This window comes from Sorex araneus, chromosome X (assembly GCF_027595985.1).
Source record: "Sorex araneus isolate mSorAra2 chromosome X, mSorAra2.pri, whole genome shotgun sequence".
In the NCBI taxonomy this organism is placed as follows: Eukaryota; Metazoa; Chordata; class Mammalia; order Eulipotyphla; family Soricidae; genus Sorex; species Sorex araneus.
This window is the reverse complement of record NC_073313.1, coordinates 10,937,929-10,950,078: the sequence shown is the minus strand read 5'-3', so window position 1 is coordinate 10,950,078 and position 12,150 is coordinate 10,937,929. Positions and strand designations below refer to the sequence as shown.

At 54.3% G+C, this 12,150-nt stretch overlaps 1 protein-coding gene across 3 annotated transcripts; it reads right to left on the bottom strand.

Annotated features, from left to right (window-relative positions):
* Positions 1–324: 324 nt before the first annotated feature.
* LOC101548594 (holocytochrome c-type synthase) lies at positions 325–11,799 on the bottom strand. Of its 3 annotated transcripts, none has more exons than XM_012933588.2 (7): positions 11,667–11,799; positions 11,000–11,134; positions 7,644–7,780; positions 6,219–6,367; positions 4,912–5,031; positions 2,545–2,631; positions 325–2,176 (listed from the first exon to the last, which is right to left on the bottom strand). In XM_012933588.2, the coding sequence occupies exons 2-7, from the start codon at positions 11,109–11,111 to the stop codon at positions 1,978–1,980; spliced, it is 804 nt and encodes a 267-aa protein (XP_012789042.1). In that variant the 5' UTR covers positions 11,112–11,134; positions 11,667–11,799; the 3' UTR covers positions 325–1,977. The 3 variants fall into 3 exon arrangements, with proteins under 3 accessions (XP_012789042.1, XP_054976963.1, XP_054976962.1); XM_055120988.1 differs by having other exon boundaries at positions 11,608–11,760; XM_055120987.1 differs by lacking the exon at positions 11,667–11,799 and adding an exon at positions 11,436–11,593.
* Between the last annotated feature and the right edge of the window lie 351 nt (positions 11,800–12,150).

Below are 12,150 nucleotides of genomic sequence, written 5' to 3'. Positions count from 1 at the left end.
CAAGGGGAGGGGAATGGAATAGTAGTACAGGAAGTAGAGCTACTGCCCTACACGCAGCTGACCCGGGTTCGAATCCTGGCACCCCATGTGGTCCCCTGACCACCACCAGGTATGGCTCCAACACAAAAAACATGAAGATTTTCAAGGGGGTGGAATGATACACGGTGGGTAGGGCGCTTGCCTTGCACCGGGAGGCCTGCTTCAGCCCCAGCACCCCGTCTAGCCCTTGCGCCCGCTAGGAGTGAGCCATGCGCAGTCAGGAAGAACCACTAAGTACCTGTAAGGGTTGTGTCCAAAGAACAAGAGAAAATGATTTTCAAAACCTGCGAGTGATCAACTTTATTTTAAAATATGCAAGTATTTCAAAATGCAGACAGGTTGAGTTGTTACAATTTTGGAAACTCCACACAAAGCTATACAGCAAAGGAATTCATATGACGGTGATCACACTCGCCTGCTAAGGGCAAACGGTCCACTTGAGACTCCAGGAGTCGGTAAAGGAACAAAGTTCCTGATACCCGCACTGGAAACTCCTGTGTCGTTTGGAACATGCCACTCTCACAAGCAGCCTACGGGTCATTCATTCATACAAAGCATTTCAACAGTGAACAGCATGGGGGCCCCGGGTGTGACTCAGGGGCAGGAAATGTGTCTTGCACAGCTGAGACCCTGGTTTGCATCCCTGCAATTGTAAAAACCCAAAGAAAGACGGAAGAGGCCCTTGTGAGGATGGCTGCGAGCTTGACCCTGGCCATGGGCGAGCACGGCATTACCGTGCATATACAGTATGGGTACTCCTGGGAAATGAACCTGAGAAACCTTTACACAGCGAGGCGGGAGCTGTTGCAAACATTCTCCACCTGCTTGTTTTCCTTACGAATTCCAACACCCAGCAAACTCTAAGTGGCACTGCGCCTTCTGAGTGGGTGCAAGGTTCTGGCAGAAGGAAGAACAGGACTCAGGGGCGCCACACAACCGGCACCAAAGCTTGTTTGGGGAAGAATCTCATGTCACAGTAGGCGTCTGGATGACACCACCCCAAAGCGGAACTAAATGGTTCCAGTGTATGCGTATCAGCAGATCACAGGGGAGTGGAAAGTCCCTCCATTTTGCAAGGATATTTCAAGTCAGAAATATCCAGGGGCCTGAGCTAGGACGCGCCTTGGTTGGCTGAATCCTGAATCAAGGGGCACAATTGCATTGGAGGGACATTCAAGATGGGTAACATTTTAGTTTTGCTTTGGGGGCCACACCTGGCGGTGCTCAGGGATCACTCCTGACGGGCTTGTGGGACCACATGGGGTGCCAGAGATTGAACTTGGGTCGGCCGTGTGCAAGACAAACGCCATACCTGCTGTATTACTGCTCCGGCCCTAGATTGTTAGCTGTCTTAAAAAGTGGAAGTACTTACAAGGATATAATGAACAGTGGACGTCAAATTATTTAATCTGGACCAAGAAGAGAGCCAGCAGGCTGGGGTGTAGGACTTGCACACGGGAGGCTGGCTCTGCACCCTAGCCTGCAGGGAGGAGTACCTGAGTACAGCCAGGTGGGACCCCCAGACAAAAAAAAATGTATTTGACCAGGAAAAAAATCTCATATGCTTTCCAGATCTAGCTCTCAAGTGTTCACGAGGAAACGAATGCAAAGTAGCTCTTGTTTCCAAAGTTCTTTTTCAGAGGCTAGATGAGAAATTCAGGCAATACTGCAGTTACGAGGTAAAACCTAGACCTTATCCCCACTTCTCTAAGTGGGAAGGGAAGTTAGGATTATTGGCTATCAGATTCCAAGTGGGAATCGACCTCAAGAGCCTGGTAGCTGGCCACAAAAGTGGCGGGCTCTGAGGGGGCGATTACCCAGTTGGCATTCACATTACATCATAGGTGTGATTCAATTCAGGAAGACTTTAATGGAGCACTCAGCAAAAAAAAAAAAAAAAAAATTGCTCAAGCTTTCTCATCTCTGACCCAGCACAGGTTAGGAAGTCCAGCGCCACCAGGCCACCTTCATCCTGTCCCACACCGCTGACAGTGAGTCAAAAGCCGGCCGCACGTCCAGGATGGTGAACTGATAGTCCTCGTTGACGTGGCCGCCGTCGTAGTAGTCGATGACGTATCTGACTTCGGTCCCGCAACGGTTGATGATCCAGTCGTGCCTGTCGAAAGGCAGCTCGTACCTGGAATGGGAACAGCCAGTGAGTCTTCCGGCACCCGGCAGAGGCGGGGCCGCCCCCTTCCTGGGGAGCTGAGCCATGAGATCGCCGTCACCCCCTGTGATGGGTCTAGATCAGGGGATGGGAAAGATGTAGACGGCGACCATCAGAACAGGGACCCACAATCATGGCGGGAGCAGGAAGAGCCCAAGACCCCAGGGGCGCCGCCACTGACGCTCCCAGTGTGCCCCGCTCCAGGTGCATCGGAGAGGAAGGGACTTGGACCCGTGGGGACCTCAGAAAGATGCCACTTCCACAGTACGAGCAGGGTGCCCAGATGATGCCCGCTCTGGCCCAAGGACCGTGGACCAACAGCACGCCAGGCTACTCACCCCATCCAGGAGCGGATTCTTGCCCTCGGGGAGTACATCTTGGCTTTTCCTCCAAACCGGATCAGTGAGGGACCACAAGGGCACTCCCTAGGGACCCACAAAGAACAAAGGTCACGAGGTTGCAAACTGGTGGTCGCTGGCATTTTTTGGGGTCTGCGATTCACACAAGCAGAGCACGGCCACTCTAGAAGCAACTCAAGGCAACAGATCTCCTTAAATAGTTGCTCTGCGTTGCAGGCTCGGGCAGGTCCTCCCTTCCTTTCGAACTGACACTTGCTCGTCCCCCTTTTCATCTCGCGTGGGGTCTTGGGGCCTAGCCTGGACCGTCACGCTTCCCTTTCAGAAGGCGGCTGTGGGTGCTACGGGACAGAAGGAAACTGGTCTCCGACCTGATCCAGAGGCAGAAGGCTCGTACTGGGGAGGGCTTAGCAGGCTCTTTTCGGGGGTCTAGGAATGGCCCCCAAACCATCCCCGTATCAATAATAATCATGGGCCCCCAGACTACTGTCTGAAATCCGACGGGGTACGCTGGCTAATGCTGGGACAGGCGCCGTTCGTGTTACACGGCCTGGCTAACATCTACTCCCCCTTCCCGTCGACTCTTGGGGAAGACAGTGGGGGTGCAGCAGCAGCAGCAGCACCGTGGGCCCTTTGAAACTGCCCCTTCCCAGATGGAGGGACATGGGCCTCGAGATTCTGAGTCCGGGCAGCTGCTCTCACTGCTAAGACCCTGGGGTGGGCTGCGGGAGGGTCTCTATACGGGTGAGTGGGAGAAACCCCGCAAGAGTAAGGGAGCCCTGGGTGGTGACTCCTTCCTGGGCAGTTCTCAGCAACTGTCGGCAGAGGCAGACAGGAGTGTGTGCGTGCGTGGATGTGTGTGTGTGTGTGCGCGCGCGCGCATGCGTGCAAGGATATACGCAGCTGAGCGAGTGGGCACCAGGGCTCTCACGTGAGGCTTGTGTTCTACCCTGAGCAACCTGCCTGGCCCCCAGACCATGTTGTCCTCATGGTGGTGATGGTACTGGGATATGTGGCAATGAAGCCACATTCAAGGCTGAGCGACTGGCGACACATGCTGGTGTCAACGTGCTCAAAGGCCAGCGTGGGGGGCTGGAGCCATAGCACAGCGGGTAGGGCGTTTGCCTAGGACGTGGCCGACCCAGGTTCGATTCCCAGCATCCCAAAGGGTCCTCTGAGCACTGCCAGGAGTAATTTCTGAGTGCAGAGCCAGGAGATAACCCCTGTGCATTGCCGGGAGTGAACCAAAAAGCAAAAAACAAAAGCAAAAACAAATCCTCCCAAAATCAAAGGCCCGTGTGATGCTGATGGACTCCGGCCGGTCGCACCACAAGACCTCAGCGGGTGTTTGAGGAGCTGGCCACTGGTGGGGCTTACTGAGACGTCAGGCATGCCGGCAGAACTGGCCCCACCAGCTGTCCAGCCCGTGCCTAAAGAACGTCAAAGCCGGGGGCTGGAGCAATAGCACAGCGGGTAGGGCGTTTGCCTTGCACGCGGCCGACCCGGGTTCGATTCCCAGCATCCCATATGGTCCCCTGAGCACCGCCAGGGGTGATTCCTCAGTGCAGAGCCAGGAGTAACCTCTGTGCATTGCCGGGTGTGACCCAAAAAGCAAAAAAAAAAAAAAAAGAGAACGTCAAAGCCGGCATATCCTAAACAGAACGCTTTTCAAAATCATTAAATGGATTTCTGCCAGGAGAAATCAAGTAAACCCATGTGGCCAGGGGCTTGAAATGTCAAGCACCAATGGTGAGACAACCTGGCTCTTGGCGCACAGAGGGTCTCCCCACCCCCTTCTCAGAAGGGGTCCCTAAACCAGCAGCTGACCCCAGAACAACTGCCGCAAAAGGCCTGGAGCGCATCCCAGTACTAGGCAACACCCAGCCTAGTCAGGGGTTACTCCTGGCGCTGAGCTCAGGAATGACTCCTGGCGGGGTCAGGGCACCTGATGGGATGCCAGGGAATAAGCCCCGCTCGGCCTTGTGCAGGGCAAACGCCCTCCCCACTGGACTATCACCCTGGCCACCAGCACTGGGCATTTGAACCGCCACTCGGCAGTGATCTAGAATCAGCTTAAGGAGCACTGCTCTGTGAAGACCCCTGCCTGGCCAGGACCACAGCGGCCTCTTGTCCCTGAGTGGCCCATCTCCTGCGGGGAGGGGACATTTCCATCCTCCCACGGCGAGGTTAGGGGCCCAATCCCTGCCCTGGAGATGGGGGAACGACCCCGTGGGATTTCGCAGGTGAGTTCCGCAGAGTGGGAGCACGCGAGGCAAGTGCCCTCCCCCCTGTGCCACGGCTCCGGCCGGGCCACGAAGGACCTTTCACGAAGGCAGCACATCGACTTACGTGGCGTGCATGGCTTCCCACTTCAGAATCTCCTTCCACGCCTGCTCGTTGTTCTGGTTGTGGATCTTAATGATATTATGCATATCGGCCTGGCTGATGTCCTCCTCCTTCCACTTCCACCTAGGACACAGCACGCCGTGCGAGGTCACAAATCTCACCGACGGCCACGAGGTCAAGGCATATATTCGCCGAGAGTCCCCACGCCACTTAGGCCAGCGGCCAGGGACCCTCCACTTTTAAGGTGACATGTTTTCCGTTGGGGCCACTGCCAGAGGATCCCCTAGCTGCCTGTGTGTTCTCTAGGGGATCCTATGTACGGGATCTTGACCCCGGACACGCTCAGAACTACAGCCCCAGGTCCTCAGGTTTTTGGAGCCTCCAGAATCGGGACAGCCAATTCATTAGAGTAACTCCCTTTGTTATGCTTTCATTCGGGCAACACCCAGAGGAACCCAGGGCTTACTCCTGGCTTTGTAGTCAGAGATCAGCCCTGGTGGGCTTCTCGGAATGTTATTGGGTGCCCCGGATCCAACCTGGGTCTGCTGTGTGCAAAGCAAGCATCTTACCCACTGTATTCTCTCCAGCCCCTTATAATAAATCTCTTTACATGGATTGGAGCAATAACACAGTGGGTAGGGCATTTGCCTTGCATGCAGCCGACCCCGGTTCGATTCCTCCGTTCCTCTCGGAGAGCTTGGCAAGCTACTGAGAGTATCCTGCCCGCATGGCAGAGCGTCGCAAGCTACCCTTGATGTATTCGATATGCCAAACACAGTAATAAGCAGTCTCACAATGGAGACGTTACTGGTGCCCGCTCAAGCAAATCGATGAACAATGGGACAACAACAGTGCTACATACATACATACATATATGCAAAGATACATATGCAAAGATACACAAATCCCTTTCTTGTTTTCTGGATAATCCTGACTGACACACATTGCATTTGTAGTGCAGTAAGTCTAGGAAACAGAAGGCTCTTATATACTGATGAACACTCTCTGTTTGGGGGATAAAACAGTCTTTTAGGGACCAGCGAGAATACAAAGGTGAGGACACTTGCCTGGCAGGCAGCTGCTGCCACACCATTGCTTAGAACCCCAGCACTGCATCTGTTCCCCCAGGCAGTCAGGGGTGTGCCCCCCAAACCAAAAGAAAATTCTCTTTTTGGCCACACCTGACAGCGCTGGGGATGGAGTGTGGGGCCCTTCGTGCTAGCTCCCTACCTGGGGAAATCCTCCTGAACACTTCCTGCTTAGATGATTTCCAGAGCAAATGGAACAGTCTTTGTCATCCACTCACTTACCCTTTCCTTAACATCGCGTTCCAGAACATCTGTTCCGAGGGATACACCCACTTTTTCTCTGAATCTGCTCTAGGAATGGAAGACTCCTCTCTCACAGTTGACAGTGCAAATGGCTGATCAGGGGCTGGGGTTTGATTAGGCGGCGGCATCTAAAGAAAACAGGGAGAGTCTCAGAGATGAGAAGCCAGGCCCAGGGTCCCACATTTCCGGCCTCCCATCACCAGCCTGATTTGAGCACTGGATACCAGAGTAGTTTCTCCTCGTCCCAGCTCTCATAAACAGTGAATACACAGCGTCGTAGAATGTTTATCTATCTCTTGGAGCATTAAGGAAAAACTCCGGAGGCTGGAGCGACAGTACAGCGGGTTGGGCATTTGCCTTGCATGCGGCCGACTCAGGATGGATCCCCGGTACTCCGTAAGGTGCCCGAGCACTGCCAGGAGTAAATCCCTGAGTGCCTAGCCAGGAGCAAGGCCTGAGACCAGCCGAGTGTGGCCCCCAAAAACAACAAAAAAACAAGGAAAAGCCAATACCGTGATGTGCAGCGTTTGGCCCGAACACATTTTCCATTTATACATACCACAGCACAAACGTCTACATGTCGCAATGTCTCTCACAGGACAGACAGGCAATTCTGGTGGGCACGTTCACCCCCACACTCTTTCTTCTCAGAGGAAATTCTGACAAACGTTGCCTGGGTCACCCTGATCTCCACTTTGGAAACACTGGAGGCCCTTGACAGTGCAGGCCTGAGCCTGTCTCTCTATTAAAAATGTGACCGCAGGGGCCGGAGCGATAGCACAGCGGGTAGGGCGTTTGCCTTGCACGCGGTCGACCAGGGTTCGATCCCCGGCATATGGTCCCCCAAGCACTGCCAGGAGTAATTCCTGAGTGCAGAGCCAGGAGTAACCCCTGAGCATCGCTGGGTGTGACCCAAAAAGCAAAAAAAAAAAGTGACCACAAAATAAAATAACACAACACAAAAGGTCGCTGGACAATTTCCCATATTGTCCCGGTCATGCTCACAAGACGTCTGCCACCAAGCTGCTCTTTCCCTTGGTTTCTCACTAATGTCATTCCCTGGCTGGGTAGCACCTGCCAGCTGGCATCCAGTGGTGCTGAAAGAAACACTCGACTTTTACAGTGCGCCCACAATTTCCCAAGACCCCCAAATGCCTTTGCTATCTTGACCTACGCTCCGTGCGACCTTCCCTAAGCAGCACGCCACTGTGTAGTCAGAAGGCAATCTCTGGCACTAGGCAACCCACATTTTCTACTCTGAAACTATCCTGAACGGTACATTCCAGAATTTTCTCAATTTTTCCACCGTTAGTCAGGGGTTCAAAACTCTTGTTTGTTTCCTGACTCTATAAAAGAGCCTCAACATCTTAGAAGTTCCAAGGAGCGGGGCTGAGCATTTATTACCAGATTGGAAGGATCCAGGTTCTCCTTATTTTCAACCCTGGCGCCCGTAACAGGACACTCCACGTATTCATAGGCGCGGTCTTGATGGGCAGGCACAGAGCTGGCTGGGTTAGGTGGCTCTGCACTCCCTGGATAGCCTGAAAGAAATCATATATAAAGTGTCACTAGAGAGGCAAGATGCTGGCTCTTCCAATCCAGCCCCCAACGAGCTGAGTTTCCGAGCAGGGGGGCGTGCAGGAGGACAAAGCAGGCTCCTGCCGTGTACAGCTGCCGGCGCTGCTAGCCAACATTCTGGCATCCCACAAGCCCGCAAAAGCGCCTACAGACTAGTCTCCCCTTTGGAAAAGGAATAGGTACCTTCTCTTGTAGAGTACCCTCCAGAAAACCAAGCCCCCAAACAACCCCCATCCCCCAAACCCCCTCATCGCCTGCAAGACTGTGGGCCTGTTTCAGTGCTGGGCTCCCCCGTCCCCGCCCCGCTCAGATCTCAGCAGGTGACTCCAAGTCTGCCCCCGAGCCCCAGTGCCAACCACGGCACCCCGGGACCCACGTTCACTCCCGATGCCTTCCTCCTCTCGGGTACGGGGACAGGAGATGCCGGGGCCTTCCAAAGGCCACGAGATAAAGTCTCACAAGCCCTCTGCTTGTGGTTTGCTGTAGCAGTAAAGCAGAGCAGAGAAACTACCCTCTGAAAGGTCGATTCCTCACCAGTGAGTGGCAAGAGTTCACCCCCCAAGGAGCCAACGCTGCTGCTGGGGAGAGAGTACGGCGGGGAAGGCCCCTGCCTGCTGTGCGTCTCATCCGGCAGAGGGTCTCCTGAGCACAGAGTCAGGAGAAAGCCCTGAGCGGAGCTGACGGGTGTCCCCCCACAAAAAAATAGGGCCACCTCTAGAGAGCCTTTCGCAATCCGTGCAGGACCCAAGTGCCACCCAAGGAGGAAGGTGTGAACTTAGAAGGGCAGCAGTAGGAAGGGTGGGCAAGGCCCAGGGCTCGGGCTCTGGGCTGGTGGGGGAGCTTGCAAGGGACTGGAAGTTGGCCTGGCCTGAGGCAGGAGAGGGAGGAGCCACCGGGTCAGCTGGGGCCCAGGAAGACAACTGTCCCTGTCCTGGAAGCCTTGTCTTGGGCATCAGCAGAAACACCAAGAATACTCACCCAGTGCCCGGTGCCCTGCAAGAAAGAGTTTTTCAGCTCCTTCCCTTTTCTTTCCCCAGACTCTCAGGCCCTAAATGTCGTGCAGCTTGGCCACCTCTACCATGGGAAGTGGCAACCCTATCCAAGTCACCGACACTGCTGGAAAGGGTTCTAGAATGAGCAGCAGCCCCTCCGATCTCCTACAAACAGCCACACCCCATTCGCACCTCCCCCGATCGCCCTGGGGCCCTTCCTCACACCTACTTCTGCTGAATCCCTCACAGGTATTTCTGTCTGGAAGAATGTGTCCTTGTTCAAGGTCATGGCTTTCTTTTTGCCAGGCTTTGCCATCTCACTAGCTGATATTCTGAAGTTTCTTTACACCAAGCGGGGAGAAAAGCTACCACACAGGATCCTGAGGAGAACTCCATGAGGTGAAGGAGTCTGCGCTCTCCGTGCCACACCAGAGGCTGACTGATGCACACTGAGGGGCCAAGGCAATGGCAGGCCACCATGGGGGCAAGGGTTGGCATTCCTTCATGGTTCTTCCTCCCACAAGACTCACGTCAGGCTATGCTTTCGAGATACAATCTAAGCAAGTATGGATCAATTCAAAATTAAACTTGGCTTTCCCGTTCTCTCCTCTGCACGTGAAGAATGCACCGCAGAGAAGCCGGAGAGGTAGTACAGTGGGTAAGGATCTTGCCTGGCATGTGCCCTACCTGAGTTTGTCCCCAGCACCCCACCGGTCTCCTGAGCACCACCAGGTGTAATTCCTGAGTGCAGAGCCAAGAGTAACTCTTGAGCATCATCAAGCATGATGCCCCCCCCCAAAAAAAAAGCAAGTACATCAGAAAGTTCAGGGGCTGGAGAGAGACTACAGCAGCAGGGAGGGCACTTGCTTGGATGCATCTGACCCTGGTTTGGTCCCCAGCAGCACAGAGGGTTCCCTTAGCACTCCAGGAGGAAGCCCTGAGCACAAACAGATGTGCTCACCTCCAAAATTCCAGAAGGTCCATCAGGGCCTGGCTTATTTTTATGGATGCACACTGCAATGGATGTGGGATAAAGTCAGTTTGCTGGACACAAATCAAGAGCAGAGGTTCCCAAACTTGCCAAACTACCATGCCCTCTTAATAAAACCACCCAGATCCCCGCTGGACATCTACATTGCCTTTAAGTGAAAAGAAAATGTTTGCTTCACCCCCAATTATACCCAAGGCTACTACCACTACCTGAATAGTTCCAGGGGCCCCCAAGAAGCAATATCACCCATTTTGGGAAACACTGGCCTAGACCAGGGTTTCTCAATTTGGGCACTTTTGACATTTGGGGCTAGACGATTCCTTGTCTCTGCAGCTGCTGTGCTTTGTAGGATGTTCAGAACTCTGGGTTTCTATTAGATGCACCTACTCTCATTTATGACAATCAAACCCGTTCCCAGGTGGGGCTGGAGCAATAGCACAGTGGGAAGGGCGTTTGCCTTGCACACAGCTGACCCGGGATGATTCCCAGCATCCCATATGGTCCCCTGTGCACCGCCAGGAGTAATTCCTGAGTGCGTGAGCCAGGAGTAACCCCTGTGCATAGCTGTGTGTAATGCAAAAAAAAGTCTCCAGGTTTGTTACTGTATTTTGTCCCCCAAAATGTTACTGTATCAGAAAGTTAATATTTTCTTCCAGCAGACAACAAATCCTGCTCCTGTTCCCCTTATAGTGGACAGTGGGTCTTGATTCCACATTGGTGGCAGAGGCCAAGTTCCCGAGGTCCTCTGACCTCGGGGACATATAATATATATATATATATATATGTATATATATATGTATATATAAGTAAATAAAAACTTATAAACAGTGGCCTTATATTTGCACAAATCTTCTTCCCGAAGCCCTGAAGCCCCTGCTAGCTCCCCAAGATCGACAGCTACTGGTGTTGGTACTATAGGTCAACTTTAGGAGGTGGGAGTCCTAAGGGATAATTCTGAATTCTCATACATTCTTTGATCATTACATTCTCTTACAGGAGCTCAATTAGCCCACAGCAACCCCATGAAAAAAAGCAGTACACCCTCACGTTACAGATTATAGGGTGAGATTTAGAGTTCAATTTCTCTGCAGGTAGTTGAAGTTAGGTTGCCTTACTCAGGACTAGGAGCCTCGCTGAGATGTACATCATCTCTCTTAAACTCCTTCTGCTATTCCATTCTGTTTCCAAGGGGAGATTACCTGCCACTCGCCCTTTATGCATTGGACATCCTGAAGGCGGGGCTGATGTCTGATGATCTGAAGCATTTGAGGTCTGAACAGCAACAGCCGGGGTCGAGGAAGACAAACCCATGGTTGGATTCCCAGTGTCCAAACCTGCCAGGGAACGAGAGGGATTAAATACAGGTTGATTGACCAGGGTTGACCTTGTGTAATTTCTACGGTAGCGTATAGGCAGCTGGTTCACTGTGAAACAACTTTAATGCAAGGAAGCTACAGGGAACTAAAGTGAAATCTACACCCAGCTGGGGGCAAAAACTGGAGCCGGTGAAATGAGGATGTCCCCGAGAAACCACAGCGACAGGAGGCACGCCAGGAGGGAAGGGGTCCCGGGCGGTGGCGATCGAGATCGGGCAGGCCAACTGAGTCAGACAAGATCTTTGGCGCTGAGACTTACGAGGTGTGGGCATCATGTGAGGTCACCGCGCACGGAAGGGGCTCGAGGAAGAAAGGAAACGACCGTGGAGGGCAAAGCGCGGTCAGTCTTCCCCGCACGGTCTCCGCGTGTCCCGCTCATTCCAACCCCGCAACCCGACCCCACCGAGCTCGGCCTTCCTGCCCCTCCGCACCGCACTCGTGTCCCTGGCCTTAATGGGCGGCCAGACGCCGCCTCTGATCAAGCACGAACCCGAGCTTAAAGCGGCAGCGATGCGCCGCCGGGACCTTCCTCTCGCTGGGTCACCGCAGTCGCCCGGGTCAACACAGACACGCTAACGCCCCGCTACTTCCTGATTCGAAGGCGGGACTTCCTGGCGCACGGGCGGCAGGATACGTATCGAAAAGATCGGTCTCCCGTCAATCACGAAGGAGCGCGTCCCGGCCACGCTCCTCTGCCCGGGCGGTGGAACGCTCGGCCGTGCTCTGGCCACGCCCCTCCGCCGGGCTGAGACTCCCCCGGCGGCCGCGCTCTGGCCACGCCCCTCAGCCGGGCTGAGACTCCCCAGTCGGCCGTGCTCTGGCCACGCCCCTCCGCCGGGTTGAGCAGGCTCGGCCGCGCTCTGGCCACGCCCCTCCGCCGGGCTGAGCGCGCTCCGCCTCGCTCTGGCCACGCCCCTCCGCCGGGCTGAGACTCTCCCCTCGGCCGCGCTCTGGACACGCCCCTCCGCCGGGTT

Coding starts and splice junctions, on each gene's coding strand:
- LOC101548594 (XM_055120987.1), bottom strand. Junction 7,781..10,999: donor GCATAAAGGGCGAGTGGCAG/GTAATCTCCCCT, acceptor GATTTCTTTCAG/GCTATCCAGGGAGTGCAGAG. Junction 2,177..2,544: donor AGAATCCGCTCCTGGATGGG/GTGAGTAGCCTG, acceptor TTCCCATTCCAG/GTACGAGCTGCCTTTCGACA.